The 15753-nt window shown below is 40.6% G+C and overlaps 2 protein-coding genes across 3 annotated transcripts in view; both read right to left on the bottom strand.

The window, feature by feature from the left end:
* The window catches only part of CPQ (carboxypeptidase Q), a 638038-nt gene that overhangs the window by 176789 nt on the left and 445496 nt on the right, over positions 1–15753 (bottom strand). The window lies entirely within an intron of this gene.
* The window catches only part of SDC2 (syndecan 2), a 90970-nt gene continuing 80403 nt past the window's right edge, over positions 5187–15753 (bottom strand). The window contains exons 3-5 of one of the 2 annotated variants that reach the window (XM_081952175.1): positions 12647–12768; positions 7844–7982; positions 5187–6413 (exon numbers count right to left, since the gene is read on the bottom strand). In XM_081952175.1, coding sequence (XP_081808301.1) covers positions 6250–6413; positions 7844–7982; positions 12647–12768 — 425 coding nt within the window. In that variant the 3' untranslated portion in view covers positions 5187–6249. Of the gene's footprint in view, positions 6414–7843; positions 7983–12628; positions 12769–15753 lie in introns of both variants that reach the window. The other variant, XM_081952174.1, reaches the window with a different exon arrangement.

Below are 15753 nucleotides of genomic sequence, written 5' to 3'. Positions count from 1 at the left end.
CTTCAGATGTTGGAATGCATGATAGACTTATGAAGCAGTTAAAATGTTTAGCTTAAGAGAAAGAAGGACTAGGGGAGACCTGATAACAGTGTTCCAATATCTCAGGGGTTGCCACAAAGAAGAGGGAGTCAAACTATTTTCCAAGGCACCTGAAGGTAGAACAAGAAGCAATGGGTGGAAACTAATCAAGGAGAGAAGCAACTTAGAACTGAGGAGAAATTTCCTGACAGTTAGAACAATTAATCAGTGGAACAGCTTGCCTCCAGAAGTTGTGAATGCCCCAACACTGGAAGTCTTTAAGAAGATGTTGGATAGCCATTTGTCTGAAATGGTATGGGGTTTCCTGCCTAGGCAGGGGGTTGGACTAGAAGACCTCCAAGGTCCCTTCCAACTCTACTATTGTCGATTTATGTCGATTTATTTTATGTAAAATTATGAACACAATTATATAGTGATACAAAAAAATAAAGACTAATACTGAAAAAAAACAGAACTATTTTTATTAGGATTTATGGATAGTGGATTAGGAAAAACACATGAAAGATTCATTTTATATATGGTAACTGCAGCAAAATTATAAGCACAGTGATGGAGAAGTACTGAAATTCCCACAATGGAGGAAAGGACTATGACAGAAATGGCAGAAATTGCAAAAAACAAAAACAAAAACCCCTTTTTAGCCAGGGAGGAAGTGGTAAGTACTTTTCTGGGCTTTTTGCTGAAATTAGAGAAAAGTAAAGTGACAATTTATGGATTTAATGACTGAAAAATAATATGCAGGTGAAGGGATTTTTGTAATATTGGGGACGGAAGGTGGGTAGTCAATTTGTTAATTTCTGTTGCATAGAAAATCAGAAGTCACTTATTTTTGTTTCTTTAGATATTTTTCTTTTTCTTCACACCTTTTCTTTTTCTTTTATTCTCTTTCCTTTTTTTTCATTTAGATATTTCTTATTGTTTAAAAAAATGTCATTTTTTTTTTAAAATATATCCATGCCAGAGTAGGGTATATTAATATCATGATCCCAATATCTGGGATAACTTTTCAAAATGGCCAATTTTTACATCTAAGAATGAATTCTAATCCTTCTGCTAGATTAAGTAGAAATTCTATTAAGCATTGTTCTTAATATAAAGTGAAAAAAATGTGGTTCGCCCATCACATCCAAAATAATACCTGTAGCTTAAAAGTCAAAAATAGTCCATTTGTCACTGATTAATGAGATCACAATCCTTTAAACCATATACCTGTTTTCCTGATGCAATCTCCAAGTCTCAGCTACTCCTAAGAAGCTTTCTGAAATGTAGAAAAGCATAAGATGTCCACTTTTAAGCCAAATGGACAGGAATTGTATTAGTCATGTTTACCTATTTGTTAACATGGTACCAGTCGTTAATACAGAATGTTTGAATTAAGAATCAAATTAATGAAATCCTCGACTTACGAACCACAATTGACCAGAATTCCAGTCATTAAATGCCTTACCATGTGACTGGGCCCGATTTTTGGGGCAGTCATTAAGTGAATCCATTGTCTGCAATGGGTTATTTTTGCTAGAAACCAGAAGTAAACACCAGTTTTCAGCAAAAACCATTGTAAATGGCAATCGTGAACACAGGACACTGGAAACAACTATGAATGTGGATTGGTTGCTGAGCATCCAAAATATGATCATATGTTGGGCTGGTGGGCAGCTGTTGGAACTTTGAATCTGGATTATAAATCATCCTGGGAAGTCCATGGTAACTTCAAATGGTCGCTAAGCAACCAGTTATAAATCAATGAAGTAAAATTTATATAGATAAAACATTCTGAGGGATGTATGTTTGAACGCACAGAAGCTTACGTTTTTCTTGCGTGCAGAGATCTCTGCTTGTAATTTCCTCTGTTCTGTAATTTATAAGCCACTGGAGTAGGTATACTTAAATAACCCCTTCTTGTAAATTGTAACCTCAGCAAAGAATATGATTTAACGCAGAATAACAATTTGCTTACATGAATTGATAAAATGCATTTCATTGTGATATCCTTGTTTGCTTAGCAAGAATGAGCATAGAAGTTCTCAGTCAGCCTCTTGATATTTGGGACCTCTGGCCAAAGGCTACCGATGACCAGAAAAATCATAAGGAAATGAAAGAGAAGACTTTTGGAGAAGGAGCAGTTGGCGAAAATTGGTTTTTTTGGTATATAATATTACTATAAATTAGTTTTCAAATACATCTTAGCAACAAAGGCAGAATTATTTGATTTGTCCTATTCTCGGTTTCAGACTTCTCCCATGTATATCCCCCATACTCAGTGTCTATCAGAACAATCATTTTGGCCAAGCTACAGATATTTTAAATCCTCACTGTTTATTGCTATAGAATAATTGTGCCCCTTCTCCTTAAACTAATTAACATCAAGTTACTAATTTCAATAGCCAAGTAAGGGGGGGGGGGGGGAACCATAGCAATAGCACTTAGACTTATATACTGCTTCATAGTGCTTTACAGCACTCTCTATGTCAGGGGTGTCCAAACTTGGGGACTTTAAGACTTGTGGACTTCAACTCCCAGAATTCCCCAGGGGAATTCTGGGAGTTGAAGTCCACAAGTCTTAAAGTTCCCAAGTTTGGACACCCCTGCTCTATGTGGTTTACAGAATCAGCATATTGTCCGCAACAATCTGGGGACCTCGGAAGGATGGAAGGCTGAGTCAACCTTGAGCCAGTGACACTCAAATTGCTGGCAATCAGCAGAATTAGCCTACAATACTACATTCTAACTACTGCGCCACCCTGGTTCTAAATATACCATATTTTTCGGACTATAGGACGCACCAGAGTATAAGGTGCACCATTATTTTGAAGAGGTAAATTTTTAAAAAAATGTTTTTGCACTCTGCAGACCTCCCAAACCCTCTGCAAGCCTCGTTTTTTGCAGAGAGAGAGGGGGGGGGGGGCATGCAGACCTTGTAGAGTGCTCCTGTGGGTTGGGGGGGAGGCAAAAATGAACAAAAAACAGCTCGTTTTTCACACAAAAAAGAGGGCATGCAGAGGGTTTGGGAGGCTTGTAGAGTGCTCCTGGGGGCTGGGGGGCAAAAACTCGTTTTGCTCATTTTTGCCTCCCCAGCCCCCAGGATCACTTTGCAAGCCTCCCAAACCCTCTGCACATCCATTTTTGCGAAGGGGGCAGGATTCCGGGAGGCCAAAAATGTTATATTCAGTGTATAAGACGCACCCAGATTTTCATCCTCTCTTTTTGGGGGAAAAGGTGTGTGTTATACTCCAAAAAATACGGTAAGCTGCACAGAAATGGCACCTATTACTACTTAAAATCTGTCCTGTGTTAAAGAGAATTAGAAACTTTAAATGCTGAGAAGGCAATATTGATTTTCTACTGCAAAATGTTACTAATGGTCTTCTGAGATCCTTATTTTCACACAAATTCCTTCGTCACATAAAGGTTCCAGTGACGTGCGGTGAGGTTTATGGCTGGTGAGGCACTGACACAGTGGCGGGTTTCAAATTTTTTAGACTTGTGCAGTGGCATAGCGTGGGTTGTCAGCACCCGGGGCAAGGCAAGTAATTTGCGCCCCCTAAAGCGAGGGCGGCCCGACTGCAGCTGCCCCTGGGTCGGCATCAGTCAAGTGAGGCTCTCCATGCTGGCCTCCTGCCTTCCTCCCGAGGAGGAGCTCGAAGGGCAGCGGGAAAAGGCTCGACTGAAGGGAAGCAGGTGCCGCGGGGGTGGGAGGCGCACCGGGGGCTTCGGGAAGGCGCCGGCTTCCCGGGGCGCTCCAGGCGGAGCGGGAGGACGTGGTGGCGTTGCAGCGGCGGGCAGACGGAGCGCAGCGCCGCTCTCCTTCGGCTCCGCCTGGAGTGCCCCGGGAAGCCGGCGCCTTCCCGAAGCCCCCGGTGCGCCTCCCACCCCCGCGGCACCTGCTTCCCTTCAGTCGAGCCTTTTCCCGCTGCCCTTTGAGCTCCTCCTCGGGAGGAAAGAGACGGCCACAGTCCGGCAAAGGGCGGCGCAGGGCGAGTCAGGGCGCCCCCCCAGATGTTGCGCCCGGTGCGGCCGGCCCCCCCTGCACCCCCCACGCTACGCCACTGGACTTGTGGACTTCAACTCCCAGAATTCCACAGCCAGGCATGCTCAGTTCCGATTTAAAGCGACAGCATTTGTTTTTCTCCTTTACGAAAGAAGCTTCTTTCTTTTTCTTCTCCCTTTGCCTCCTCCCCCCCTCTCTCCCTCCCTCCCCCATCTCTCAAACACACACACACACACAATATTATATTAGGTTTTAATGTGGTGTCTGTACACCGCCCCGAGTCCCTTCGGGGAGAGGGAGCGGTCTATAAATTTAATAAAATAAATAAATAAAATAAAATAAATAAGTTGGATTGGACTATCTCTCCTACCCCTTCCCTCTCTCTCACTCACTCTCTCTCAAACAAACACACACACACACAAAGTTGGATTGGAGGGAAGATCACCAGCGAGGAGACCACAGGAGGAGGCAGGAAGCCAGTCAAAGAGCCATACTGGAGCACACACACTTTCCCCCAGCCCCGGAAGGATCCAGCCCAGCTTCAATGATTACAGGTTTGAAAAGGCAATGTGGCTCTGCCTGCAATCAAACTACACCCCAGGGAGAGCACAAGCGAGCCAGAGTCCTTCCCTCCAGCCTTTGCCCAAAGCCCCTCACAGCACCAGGAGGATGACTTTTGAATTCCTCCCTCTCCCTCCGACCCACATGTACCTTTTCCAGCTGTTTCATAGAGGTTTTCAACTCTGCTCTTGCCTCAGGTCCTCTGAAGAAGCCCCGCCCAAACAAGCGCCCTCTACTATGAGGCAGAACTGTGTGCCTCACCTACGTCAGGAATTTTTAGGCTTTTAACCCTTGCTTAACTCTGCTTGAGTGATCATAAAATGTCTAAAGTCAGACTAGATGAGGCATGCAGTTCTCCTGCCTCATAGTAGAGGGCACTTTTTAGAGGCTTTTTTAAACAGTTAAGCAGAGTCATCCACGTTGAGGCAGCAACTAGCTCAGCCTGACTTCAGCTCTCGCCTTTTTCCTTTTACATTTTTTTTCTTTTCATGATGACAGTGGTGAGGCTGTGCCTCCCCTGCCTCACCTGACTGCACGTCACTGAAAGGTTCTATTTGTAATATGCAGGATGATGAAAATAAAAACCCCAAATAATATATTTCAGTATTAGGCCACATGATTTATTCAGTAGTGTTTATGCTTCCAAATTACAATTTATGTCTATCCATGTAAGACTACAAAAGTTACCATTAGAATTGTCTGTGCTTATAAAATATCAACATTTCTTTGTTTTAATGTTATATATTCATTAACACCAGTCTGCAACAAGTTACATAGAATCATAGGCACTTCAAAGGCTTTAAAAGACATTTACTTTAAATGCTTAAAAAAAAGAACAAAGGATTCAGATTCATTTTGAATTCCATCTCGTACCTTCTAATTGAAATTAATAAAAAAAAGTGGCCAAATAAATTGTGCAGCAACCCCTTGCAATACTGTTAAGAGTCTTTTGGTTTATGTAGGCTTGTCAGTAGCTTATTGAAAGATCTCCTATAAAGATTTGTTTTATAAAAGGAAGTTGTAGTAGTCCAATTTTACACATTAATTTGCCGCTTTAAATTTCAATCAAGCTACAGAAACCATTGAGAAACCAACAGGGTAAAATTACTTTCTGACAATAAAATTTATACAAAATGGAGATTAAGGTTTACATAGCTGAAAAAATACATTTACACTAAGAGTTACATTATCTGAATTATATGAACACAAATTGCACTAGGACAACTACAAAAAGGCATTTTATTTTTAATTTTGAAAAACAGATAAATTAATGAAATAAAAACTAACTTGTGAGAGTCATCAGACATGCTGACAAAATGAAACAACTTCCATTGAACCATCAGATAAAACAATCATTTCCACTTATGCATAATTTTTTGTAAATAATTCGGTGAACATCAACGGCTATATAAAATCATATGTTGCCACTGCTATTCACAGAATACTGAAAAATGTTAAGATTTTATTTTACATTTTTTAAAAGGAATACATGAAAAGTTTTAAATACAATGGGATCTCTTTTTTTTTTCCTTATCATAAAGGTGCCATAAAGGCTCTTTAATGAAAAAAAAGTTCTTCATTATTCTAGGCCAAAAAAAAAAAAAAAAGCTTTATTTAAAAAGTTCAGTGATCTCTGAAATAGAGACACTACGTTTAGAGTTTTATGCATAAAACTCTTTAGTGGGTGCCTTCTGATAGGCAGCGCTGGAGGGTTTACGCTCCCCGAGGTCGTAACTCCCTTCGTCCTTCTTTCTCATGCGGTACACCAAAAGCAAGATAAGGAAGATGGCAAAAAGAAAGCCAATGATTCCACCAGCAATAACCGCTGTAAACAAGAAGAAAAAAAGTTCCACTCAATTCCATTAAGTCACTTTTAACCGTGCAAAGTCTATTCTTGAGAGAAAATGGGAATTTGACTTTTCATAAGTGCTTTATTGTAACAACAACATGACTGACTATAACAACTTAAAATGAACATATCCTTGGATTCAATAACTCAGATCATAAAATGGGGATGTGAGGGAAATCACAGTATTTTCTGGAGAGAAAAATATCCAATGTTTCTTGACAGCTCAGTGTTAATCATCATTACTTTTAAGTCCTGCCAAGTTCAAAATGATTTTTTTGGGGCGGCTGTATTTAGCATTGCAGCCTAAGAAGCAACTTCAAAGCGTGTGTTTGAATCTTATACTTGAGATTTTCCTTCTCTTGGGTACAGTCCTTCACAGGTAAAGGATATTTACTTTTTCCCCAGGTTGTCACTCAAGTTGTCCTCTTAGTGTTTTAATATTATCAAGATGTAAGGAAAGGTAATTTCACTCTAAAGTAGCAGCCTTACGTCTTATGGAGGCTCTCTATCATCCAGGTCAGTGTTTCTCAAACTTGGCGACTTTAAGTCCTGTGGACTTCAACTCCCAGAATTCCCCAGCCAGCTATGCTGGCTGGGGGATTCTGGGAGTTGAAGTCCACAAGACTTAAAGTCGCCAAGTTTGAGAAACACTGATCCAGGTCATGGTTGTCCCGAAGGTGCTTTTCTTTTTTCAAGAGGCAACTGGGCTCTCTTGGTTTTTTTACTTTGAAAACATTTTGCTTCTCATCTAAGAAGCTTCTTCAGTTCTAACTGACGAAATGGCGAATGGAACTAATTATGTTTTACGACTGGACTTTGGCGAGGGGGAAGCACCTTTGGGAGAACAGCCTTGTCTTGTTGGCTTAACGTACTTGGGCATAAAAGGAAAAAGGGGGAAATCTATTCAAGTGGGGAAGACACATTGCATAACCTATAGCTGTGATGGCCAACCTATGGCACGCATGCTACAGGTGGCATGCAGAGCCCTCTGCGGGCATGCGAGCTGTTGCCCCAGCTCAGCTCCACCGTGCATGCACACGTGCCTCCCGCCAGCCAGCTGATTTTTGGATCTTTGCTGTGCATGCGCAGGGGTCATGCATGCATGCGCAGGGGGAAAACGGGGTGCAGCGCCCCCTCCCCCACAGCCCGTTTTTGTTCCCAGGAGGTTGCAGGGAGGCCTATTAGGCCCAAAATGGGGAGGGGGGTCGTGCATATGCGTGGGGGCCGGGGGAGCCCCGAGGGGCACACACATTGCATTATGGGTGCGGGCACAAGCGCGCTTTTGGCACGTGACAACAAAAAGGTTAGCCATCACTGGCCTATAGAAATGGGTTGCAAGAACCCATCAGGAACTGTAGACATTTTTTTTGGCTTTTTCTAAAACTATATTGATGCATGGCCCTTACCTGCCAGAACCTCTGTTCTCTGAAAAAGGTTCTCTGAATGTTTCCGAGTAAATACATCAGTATCTTCAATTGGCTCATTTTGAGTATTTCTGTTTTCTGCATCAGGCTTAAGCATTTTTTTATCAATCTCCTCAGGTGACTGTGAGAAAAAGAAGAACACCAAATCAATACAGACCAATAAAATACAGAAACATCCACACGCCTCTTATTCTGGCTTTACATTTCTACAGTGCTCTTTCAGAGCTTGCTACTTGGCACAGGAATATACGGTACATTCCTTTCCTGGAAGCTTCAACTACTGTCTCAAAACTGTACTTGCAATTCAGGTTTTTTTTTTTTTTTTAACAAATCATATAAAATGGTTCAAATATATTATCATATGGTTCAATAATATTTCATCTGGTAATCTGAATGTGGAGATTTATTCATTTTCTTTTAAATCTTTCAACATCAGGTATCGCTCTAAGGAATGTACTGAGTCAAGGACTCTTCGGTTCCTCAGGATACCTGCAATTCCACTTAACCCTGGTCAGATCCTGTACTTCCACAGATTCAAAGGTTAACTGGTATTTTCATTTTATCAAGATGAAGCCACAGCTTGTTTACTCTCCTCCCATCCATCCCAATACTGTCTCCAGGCACCATTTAGATGGAGTGACCCCAGCAAATTGTTGGGAGGAAAGAAAAAGTAGAGTTGCAGAGAATCTGCATATTGATCACACTATGATTGAGTTCTTGGCTTCAAGCATGAAAAAAAGGCAAGACTCCATATAACAGGCAAGAGCTATGAGGCAGAAGAAGAGTTCACATCATTACCTGCTGAATAGTTTCCTTCAGAAAGGACAGGAGCTGTTATAATAGTAAATCCCTCAAACTTACTGTCATGGCTGTTTCCTAGACAATACACAAGCACCTGATTGGACATTTTCAGATACCGGGGGATGGCCGGGATGGTGGTGGTGGTTGAACGGGAACTTTCCTTTGTATTGTTTGCGCAGGAAAATCTCAGATTCAGCTTATGCTATTTCTGTAACCATTTATGCTTCAGTAAAGTTACACTCTTGGCAAAACAAATGGCCAGGAGTCTTTCTATGCTAGATAACTGAGTGGGGATGGCTGACACACCTGCCAAATAATCTAGGATATCATATTTGGTATAGCTGAAAGCCGCTTAGACGCAGTATTTGCATTGCTTCTGCTCATTCCCTAGCTTAAGTAATCCTCCTGGGGAAGCAACCTTCTTTTTGTCACTGAGGAGTCCGCCAACCAGATGTAAATGTACCCAGTTTGCATAATTTCAAAAAATGAAAAGCAATCCTTTTTCTAGTTTCTTATTCAAAACTATCCTGTACCATAAAATCATTTTTTCAGAATTGTGGGATCCAATTTACACATGTATGTGTGCACACATCAAGTGGTGGGTTGCAGGTGGTACGCCCCGGTACGGGCATACTGGTGCCTGCCGGGAGCACCAGGTATTGTTCCAGTACAGTGCTCCGGAGGGCCTACACACATACCCAAGGTCCTTACCTGTATTTGAGCTCTTCTGCGCTTCTGCGCACGGAGCGCACGGTGCCTGGCCGACGCTCCGCCGAGCAGCAGGAGCGTCACGGAGGCATTGTAAGAGGTTAGGACGCATGCGCGTGATGTGCGTGTGTGCTGCGCACGTTCAGGTGATGGACGCCAGGCCCCGTTGCAACCGTACTGGTTGCAACGGGATCTGGAACCCGCCACTGGCACACATACACAGACAGATTAATAATCATTATCAGTTCATATACAGGAGGAATCAAGCTTCCCAAATCCCTCCAGAAGTCCAGATGAGTGCAGTTGTAGCGGAGAGTAAGGATAAAAGTAGAAGTGGGCAACCTGTGTGCTCAAGCATACAGCTTCTGAATTCCATTTCTGTAGCCCTCTGAAACCTCTCTAACCATGACTGTTTAAAACTCAGTTACCTATCATTTTCTAGATGGGAAACAAAAGAAGACTACAATCCTAGCTTTAAAAAAGACGTATCACAATTTAAAAACAAAATAGCATTTCTAAAACATTTCCCTGTCCCAATCACATCTACCTGCATTATATAGTTGCACTTACTCTGGAAGTGTAAGTCTATCCTCCATAAATAACAAAAAGCAGGTCTTGGTTATTAAAGGATTATCCATTCCTTTAACCCAGGGGTGTCCAAACTTGGCAACTTTAAGACTTTAAGCTGGCTGGGGAATTCTGGGAGTTGAAGTCCACAAGTCTTAAAGTTGCCAAGTTTGGACACCCCTGCTTTAACCCATCCCTGATTTGATATATATAATCGAGCAAAGCAAGAATTAAGTGCCTCTGTTTTCCTTTTTAGTACTCAGTTTTGCAGTTATAAGACTGGAAATCCCACTTTCTATCTTTTTGGCTATCTTTTTTGACCCCACTTTCTATCTTTTTACATGAACCTGCCCATGTAAATGATAACATAGCCAAACTGGGTCGATCTTGAAAAGTTAGGGATGGTCAGACCAAAACTGTGCTTTGCGGGGAAAACACCAAGGAATTCCAGGAACATAAATTAGACTGAGAAGTTGAAAAAACATCCTGGAAAAAGGCAACAATAAACCACTTTCTTAGCAAAAAAACCAACAAAAAACATGTTTCTTTAAAGATATCTGATATTGAACTTGACAAAGGAGACTTTATATGTATATTGAACTGGACACAAGCATGTTGATGCTTTGGAGTTAAAGATATTTCACTAGAACAATCTGATACTAGGAAAGAATCTGTCTAACCAATGTGGGCTCTCTATTCCTAAATGGAGAAAAATACTTTTTTTAACAAAACAATTCCATATGTTCTTCTATGCTTTCCGTTAAAGTCTTTTTCCTCTTTGCAACTGAGTTTTCAGCAACAAAGATATAAATAACTGGAAACAATATTGTTTACTTAATATGGTGTCTTATAAAGCTGTTAGGGCTATGCAAATTGTTAGAGTTAAGTGTATCTGGGTATATTCCAAAGTAACACTTTTTATATTGTTATAGCAGCGACATCTTATCCCAGACTTGTATGCTGCTTCAGAAGTTGCTCCCAGCTGTTTTTCCCTCTTTGTGTGTGCATGCATAGGTAAACTTCTAAAATACAGTCATGTGAAAAAGTACACTCCATTGAAATTTTGACTTTTTCAACATATTTCACCATAAAAACATTTGACATTCATTTCAACAGTATTGACAAATAAAGGAGATATAACAAGGAGCATGATTATTTATATGTTTTGGTTTAAATAAATATAGATGCAAATTTCACATGTGGAAAAAATAAGTACACTCCTATATTTATGACATCTCAAATAATTAAACTTATTATCAGGTGCTAATGATTAGAACATTGCGACAGACAATCTGGGAGGAACTTGTTTAATTTAAAAATCTGACATTTGAGTTTGCTCTTCTTGTTGAAGTGTATGACATCACCATGCTTAGATCAAAAGTGTTGTCTGAGACCTTCTGAAAGATTATGGATGCCTATGGATCTGGGAAGAGATTAAAAAGGTTGCCAAATAACTGGACATAAATCATTCCACTGCCTGGAAAATCATCTACAAATGGAGATTTTAAACAGCTGCCAACTTGGCTGTCCCAGAAAGTTCAGCCTTAGAACAGAATGCAAGTTGTTTAAAGAAGTATTTAAGAACCCCAACATTTCATCATGTGACCTACAGTTTGCTTTCCCCACTATCGATGTCAAAGTGCATGATTCTACCATCAGAAAGCAGCTATGCAAATTAGATTTCTATGGCAGATGTGCCAGCAGGAAGCCTTTGCTATCCAAAGAGACTATCAGGGAAAGACTAATGCTTGGTGGTGAAATGTTATGATGCTACATGAGGCCTGGGCAGCTCCTCACAGAATCCACTATGGATTCTTCATTGTACCAAAAAGTTATTGAGGATAATGTGAAGCCAACTGTCAGAAGTTTGATGCTCAGCTGCAAGTAGATTTTGCAACATGACAATGATCCTAAACAATTCACCAAGGAATGGCTGAAAAAAGGGAAATTGAGGTTTGTGAAATGGTCAAGTCAAAGCCCGCATCTATATCCCATCCAGATGTTGTAGGGTGATTTGACATAGGTTGTGCATGCAGGAAACCCCTCAAATATTACACACCGGAAAAAAATTCTGCAATGAAGGAGTGGAGAAAATTACTTCTACTTTATCTCTGAGACTGGTAGACAATTGTAGTAAAAGAAACACCTACTTATGGTTGGTTCTGCCAAAGAGAGTACTACCAGGTATTAAAGCCAAGATTATACTTATTTTTTTCACAGAAGGAAATAGTGTAGCTTTAAATTTTTTGCTGAATTAATGATTGCATAGTCAATTTTTCAGTTTTTTGCTCAATTAACATCACTTTTATCTTTACATACTGTTTGAAGATAACATATCAATATTTCGAAGTATGTTAAAAAAGAAGACTTTACACTGAGTGGACTTACTTTTTCATATGACTGTAGTTACATAAATTTGGAGAAAGATACTGTTGTTTTAATTTTTTTAAGAACTGCTTTACGTGTGGTCACATGAGGATTTGCCTCATTTTAATAGGCATGCAGGACTTTTAACAGAGAAGAACCAAGTCCAATGGTCCTCTTAACAAATACAGTCATCCTTACAACTGATCCACAGCTTTGCACTGAATCTAGTAAATCTTCTTAAAACATAACAAAGTGGTATCTCTAAAATTTATTGCAGTATTTGAAACAAATCAGCACCTCCTTCTCTCCCTCTTTTGTACACACCTTTGTTTGTGTAGGTACCTTGGTCTTTGTTTTCGGTGTAGTTCTCTCAATCGTAGGAGCATCACTTGTGGGCAGCATCTTTGGAAGCATTCTAGTGGTCAGCTCTATTGTGTTTTCTTCTTCCTCTTCTTCTTCATCCCCTAAAGAGTATGAAAAAAGAGATGCAAATTTAATTTTATACAGTTGCTCTTTTTTAGGGTTATGTGTGCTCCCCTTAAGACTAGTTATAATAAAGTTGTTAAAGACATCCTAGTTTTAAGCATTTACATGTCAAATCCAAGACATTCAGAGATGTATTTTCCCCCCAGAACAATCTATAAGGTCACTTAGGAGAAAAAGTAGAAATACATTTCAGATCTCTGGCAGAATTAAAATTTCAATACACATGTTACAAACTCAACTGAAAGTAATCAAAACAATTAGTTTTCTGAACAGAAGAGTTTCATGATCTTAAAAGAAATTACTCAGCAAGTTTTTGTAAGTAATGAATTCCAACAAATGGGCACTGACACTAAAAGGTCTTGCTTCTTATGCTGATTATTACCTATGAATAGCTTGACAACCAATTTTATCTGATGACACAGAAAAGGTAGATGTGGAAAAAGGCAGATGAGACCTGGCAGTAATTTAAGGAGTTATGTTGTTTTAAATAGGGCTGTGTAAACAATTTTATGCTAGATGGTAATTTTAGAAAATTCAGGATCACAGCACATTTATAAAATACAATACAATAGCAGAGTTGGAAGGGACCTTGGAGGTCTTCGAGTCCAACCCCCTGCCTAGGCAGGAAACCCTATACCATTTCAGATAAATGGCTATCCAACATCTTCTTGAAGGCTTCCAGTGTTGGGGCATTCACAACTTCTGGAGGCAAGCTGTTCCACTGATTAATTGTTCTAACTGTCAGGAAGTTTCTCCTCAGTTCTAAGTTGCTTCTCTCCTTGATTAGTTTTCACCCATTGCTTCTTGTTCTACTCTCAGGAGCCTTGGAAAATAGTTTGACTCCCTCTTCTTTGTGGCAACCCCTGAGATATTGGAACACTGCTATCATGTCTCCCCTAGTCCTTCTTTTCACTAAACTAGACATACCCAGTTCCTGCAACCGTTCTTCATATGTTTTAGTCTCCAGTCCCCTAATCATCTTTGTTGCTCTTCTCTACACTCTTTCTAGTGTCTCCACAACTTTTCTACATCGTGGCGACCAAAACTGAATGCAGTATTCCAAGTGTGGCCTTACCAAGGCATTATAAAGTGGCATTAACACTTCATGTGATCTTGATTCTATCCCTCTGTTTATGCAGCCTAGAACTGTGTTGACTTCTTTTGGCAGCTGCTGCACACTGCTGGCTCATATTTAAATGGTTTTCCACTAGAACTCCAAGATCCCTTTCACAGTTACTACTGTTGAGCAAGGTATCATCTATACTGTACCTGTGCATTCCGTTTTTGTTGCCAAAATGTAGAACCTTACTCTTTGATTATTACTCATTTGACTATGTATTACAAGCAAATCTTTAGAAAGGCCAAGATAAATGTAAGCATTATATAGACCAGATGAGGGGAACCTGCAGGCCTCTGGATATAACCAAAGATGATAGATGATGTTTAGCAACATCTGGAAAAGTACTGATTACTCATACCTGATTTAAACCAGCAAACAAAATTACACATGAAAGCCAGTGTTAAGAACACTTAAATAAAACAAAATATTTTTCTCTTTCATCAGCTCTGGAGGTCACAAGTTGAGCCCCTTTTCTTAAAACTGCTTCAAACGTAGTTCTTTTGCTTTTAGTGTTTTTTAAAGCATTAACTCCATTTTGTTGCACTGGGTTATTAAGACTTGTGCTTGACTTTCATACATGATTTCAGTAAGAGGAATTGTGTTAGTGTAACAAAGAGTTTTGCTGCATATGATGTGATAATGGTGATAATCTGATTCGAGCTTTATAAAGAAAAGTGCAGTGTACATTTTTAAATAATAAAAGCCAAAACAAATCTTCAGAACCAATCCATAATGCCTTGGGTTCCTTTCTACCATTTTCAAAAGAAAATAAATGCTAATAGCCATCTTCAAAACATCACTTGTTAGGCAAAGACTTTGATTTTATACAGTATAAGGCAGCTTTGAACTTCAATTTCAGAAAATATCTTTGCTCAATCAGAGGCTCTAAATCTCTATTTATGGTAAAGAAACCTAAGAAATGAAGAAACTACCCGTGTTTCCTCAAAAATAAGACCAGGTTGTATATATTTTTTGCCACCAGGTCATATTTTCGGGGGGAATGTTGTCCACTGACTCACCTCACTTGTGTGTGTGTTGCCCCTGGCCTCTTTTCATTGTCAGAAGCCTTCAGGAACTTCTTCTGCGGCTGGCAAGGCTTTCCTGAAGGCCTCTGCAGCAGTGGTGGGATTCAAAATTTTGTACTACTGGTTCTGTGGGTGTGGCTTGGCGGGCATGGCATGGCGGGTGTGACTTGCTGCGCGTGGCAGGGGAAGGATACTGTAAAGTCTCCATTCCCTCCCCACTCCAGGGGAAGGTTACTGCAAAATCCCCATTCCCTCCTGATGAGTTGGGACTCGGGAAGCAGAGAATAGATGGGGGTGGGGCCAGTGAGAGGTGGTATTTATCAGTTCTCCAAACTACTCAAAATTTCCGCTACCGGTTCTCCAGAACTGGTCAGAAACCTGCTGAATACCACCTCTGCTCTGCAGCCAATAACTGAGCTCCGGATCGATCTGGAGCTCTGTTATTGGCTGCGGAGGCCTTCAGGAAAGCCTTGCCGGCCTTACCGGCTGCAGAAGAAATGGGCAGGCAAGGCAGATGTTGGGGTGTATGAGGCCTGGCTGCAACTATCCGAAGATAAATAGTAGGGCAACTCCACCCATCCCCACGCTAGCTTAATTTTTATCCTTGAACCCTGGAGTGGGTGGGGTCTTAATTAGGGCTTATTTTGGGAGGTAGGGCTTATATTAGGTGCATGTGTAAAAATCAAGCTAGGACTTACTTTTGGGTTAGGTCGTATTTTGGGGGGGGGGAACATGGTATTAGTGGGTTTTAAAAAAAAAACTCATTGGTTAACCCAGGGGTGTCCAAACTTGGGAACTTTAAGACTTGTGGACTTCAA

Source organism: Natrix helvetica (genome assembly GCF_964273705.1).
Source record: "Natrix helvetica genome assembly, chromosome: 4".
Taxonomy (NCBI): domain Eukaryota; kingdom Metazoa; phylum Chordata; class Lepidosauria; order Squamata; family Natricidae; genus Natrix; species Natrix helvetica.
Note: the sequence above shows the minus strand (reverse complement) of the source record. Positions and strands in the feature narration are given on the sequence as shown.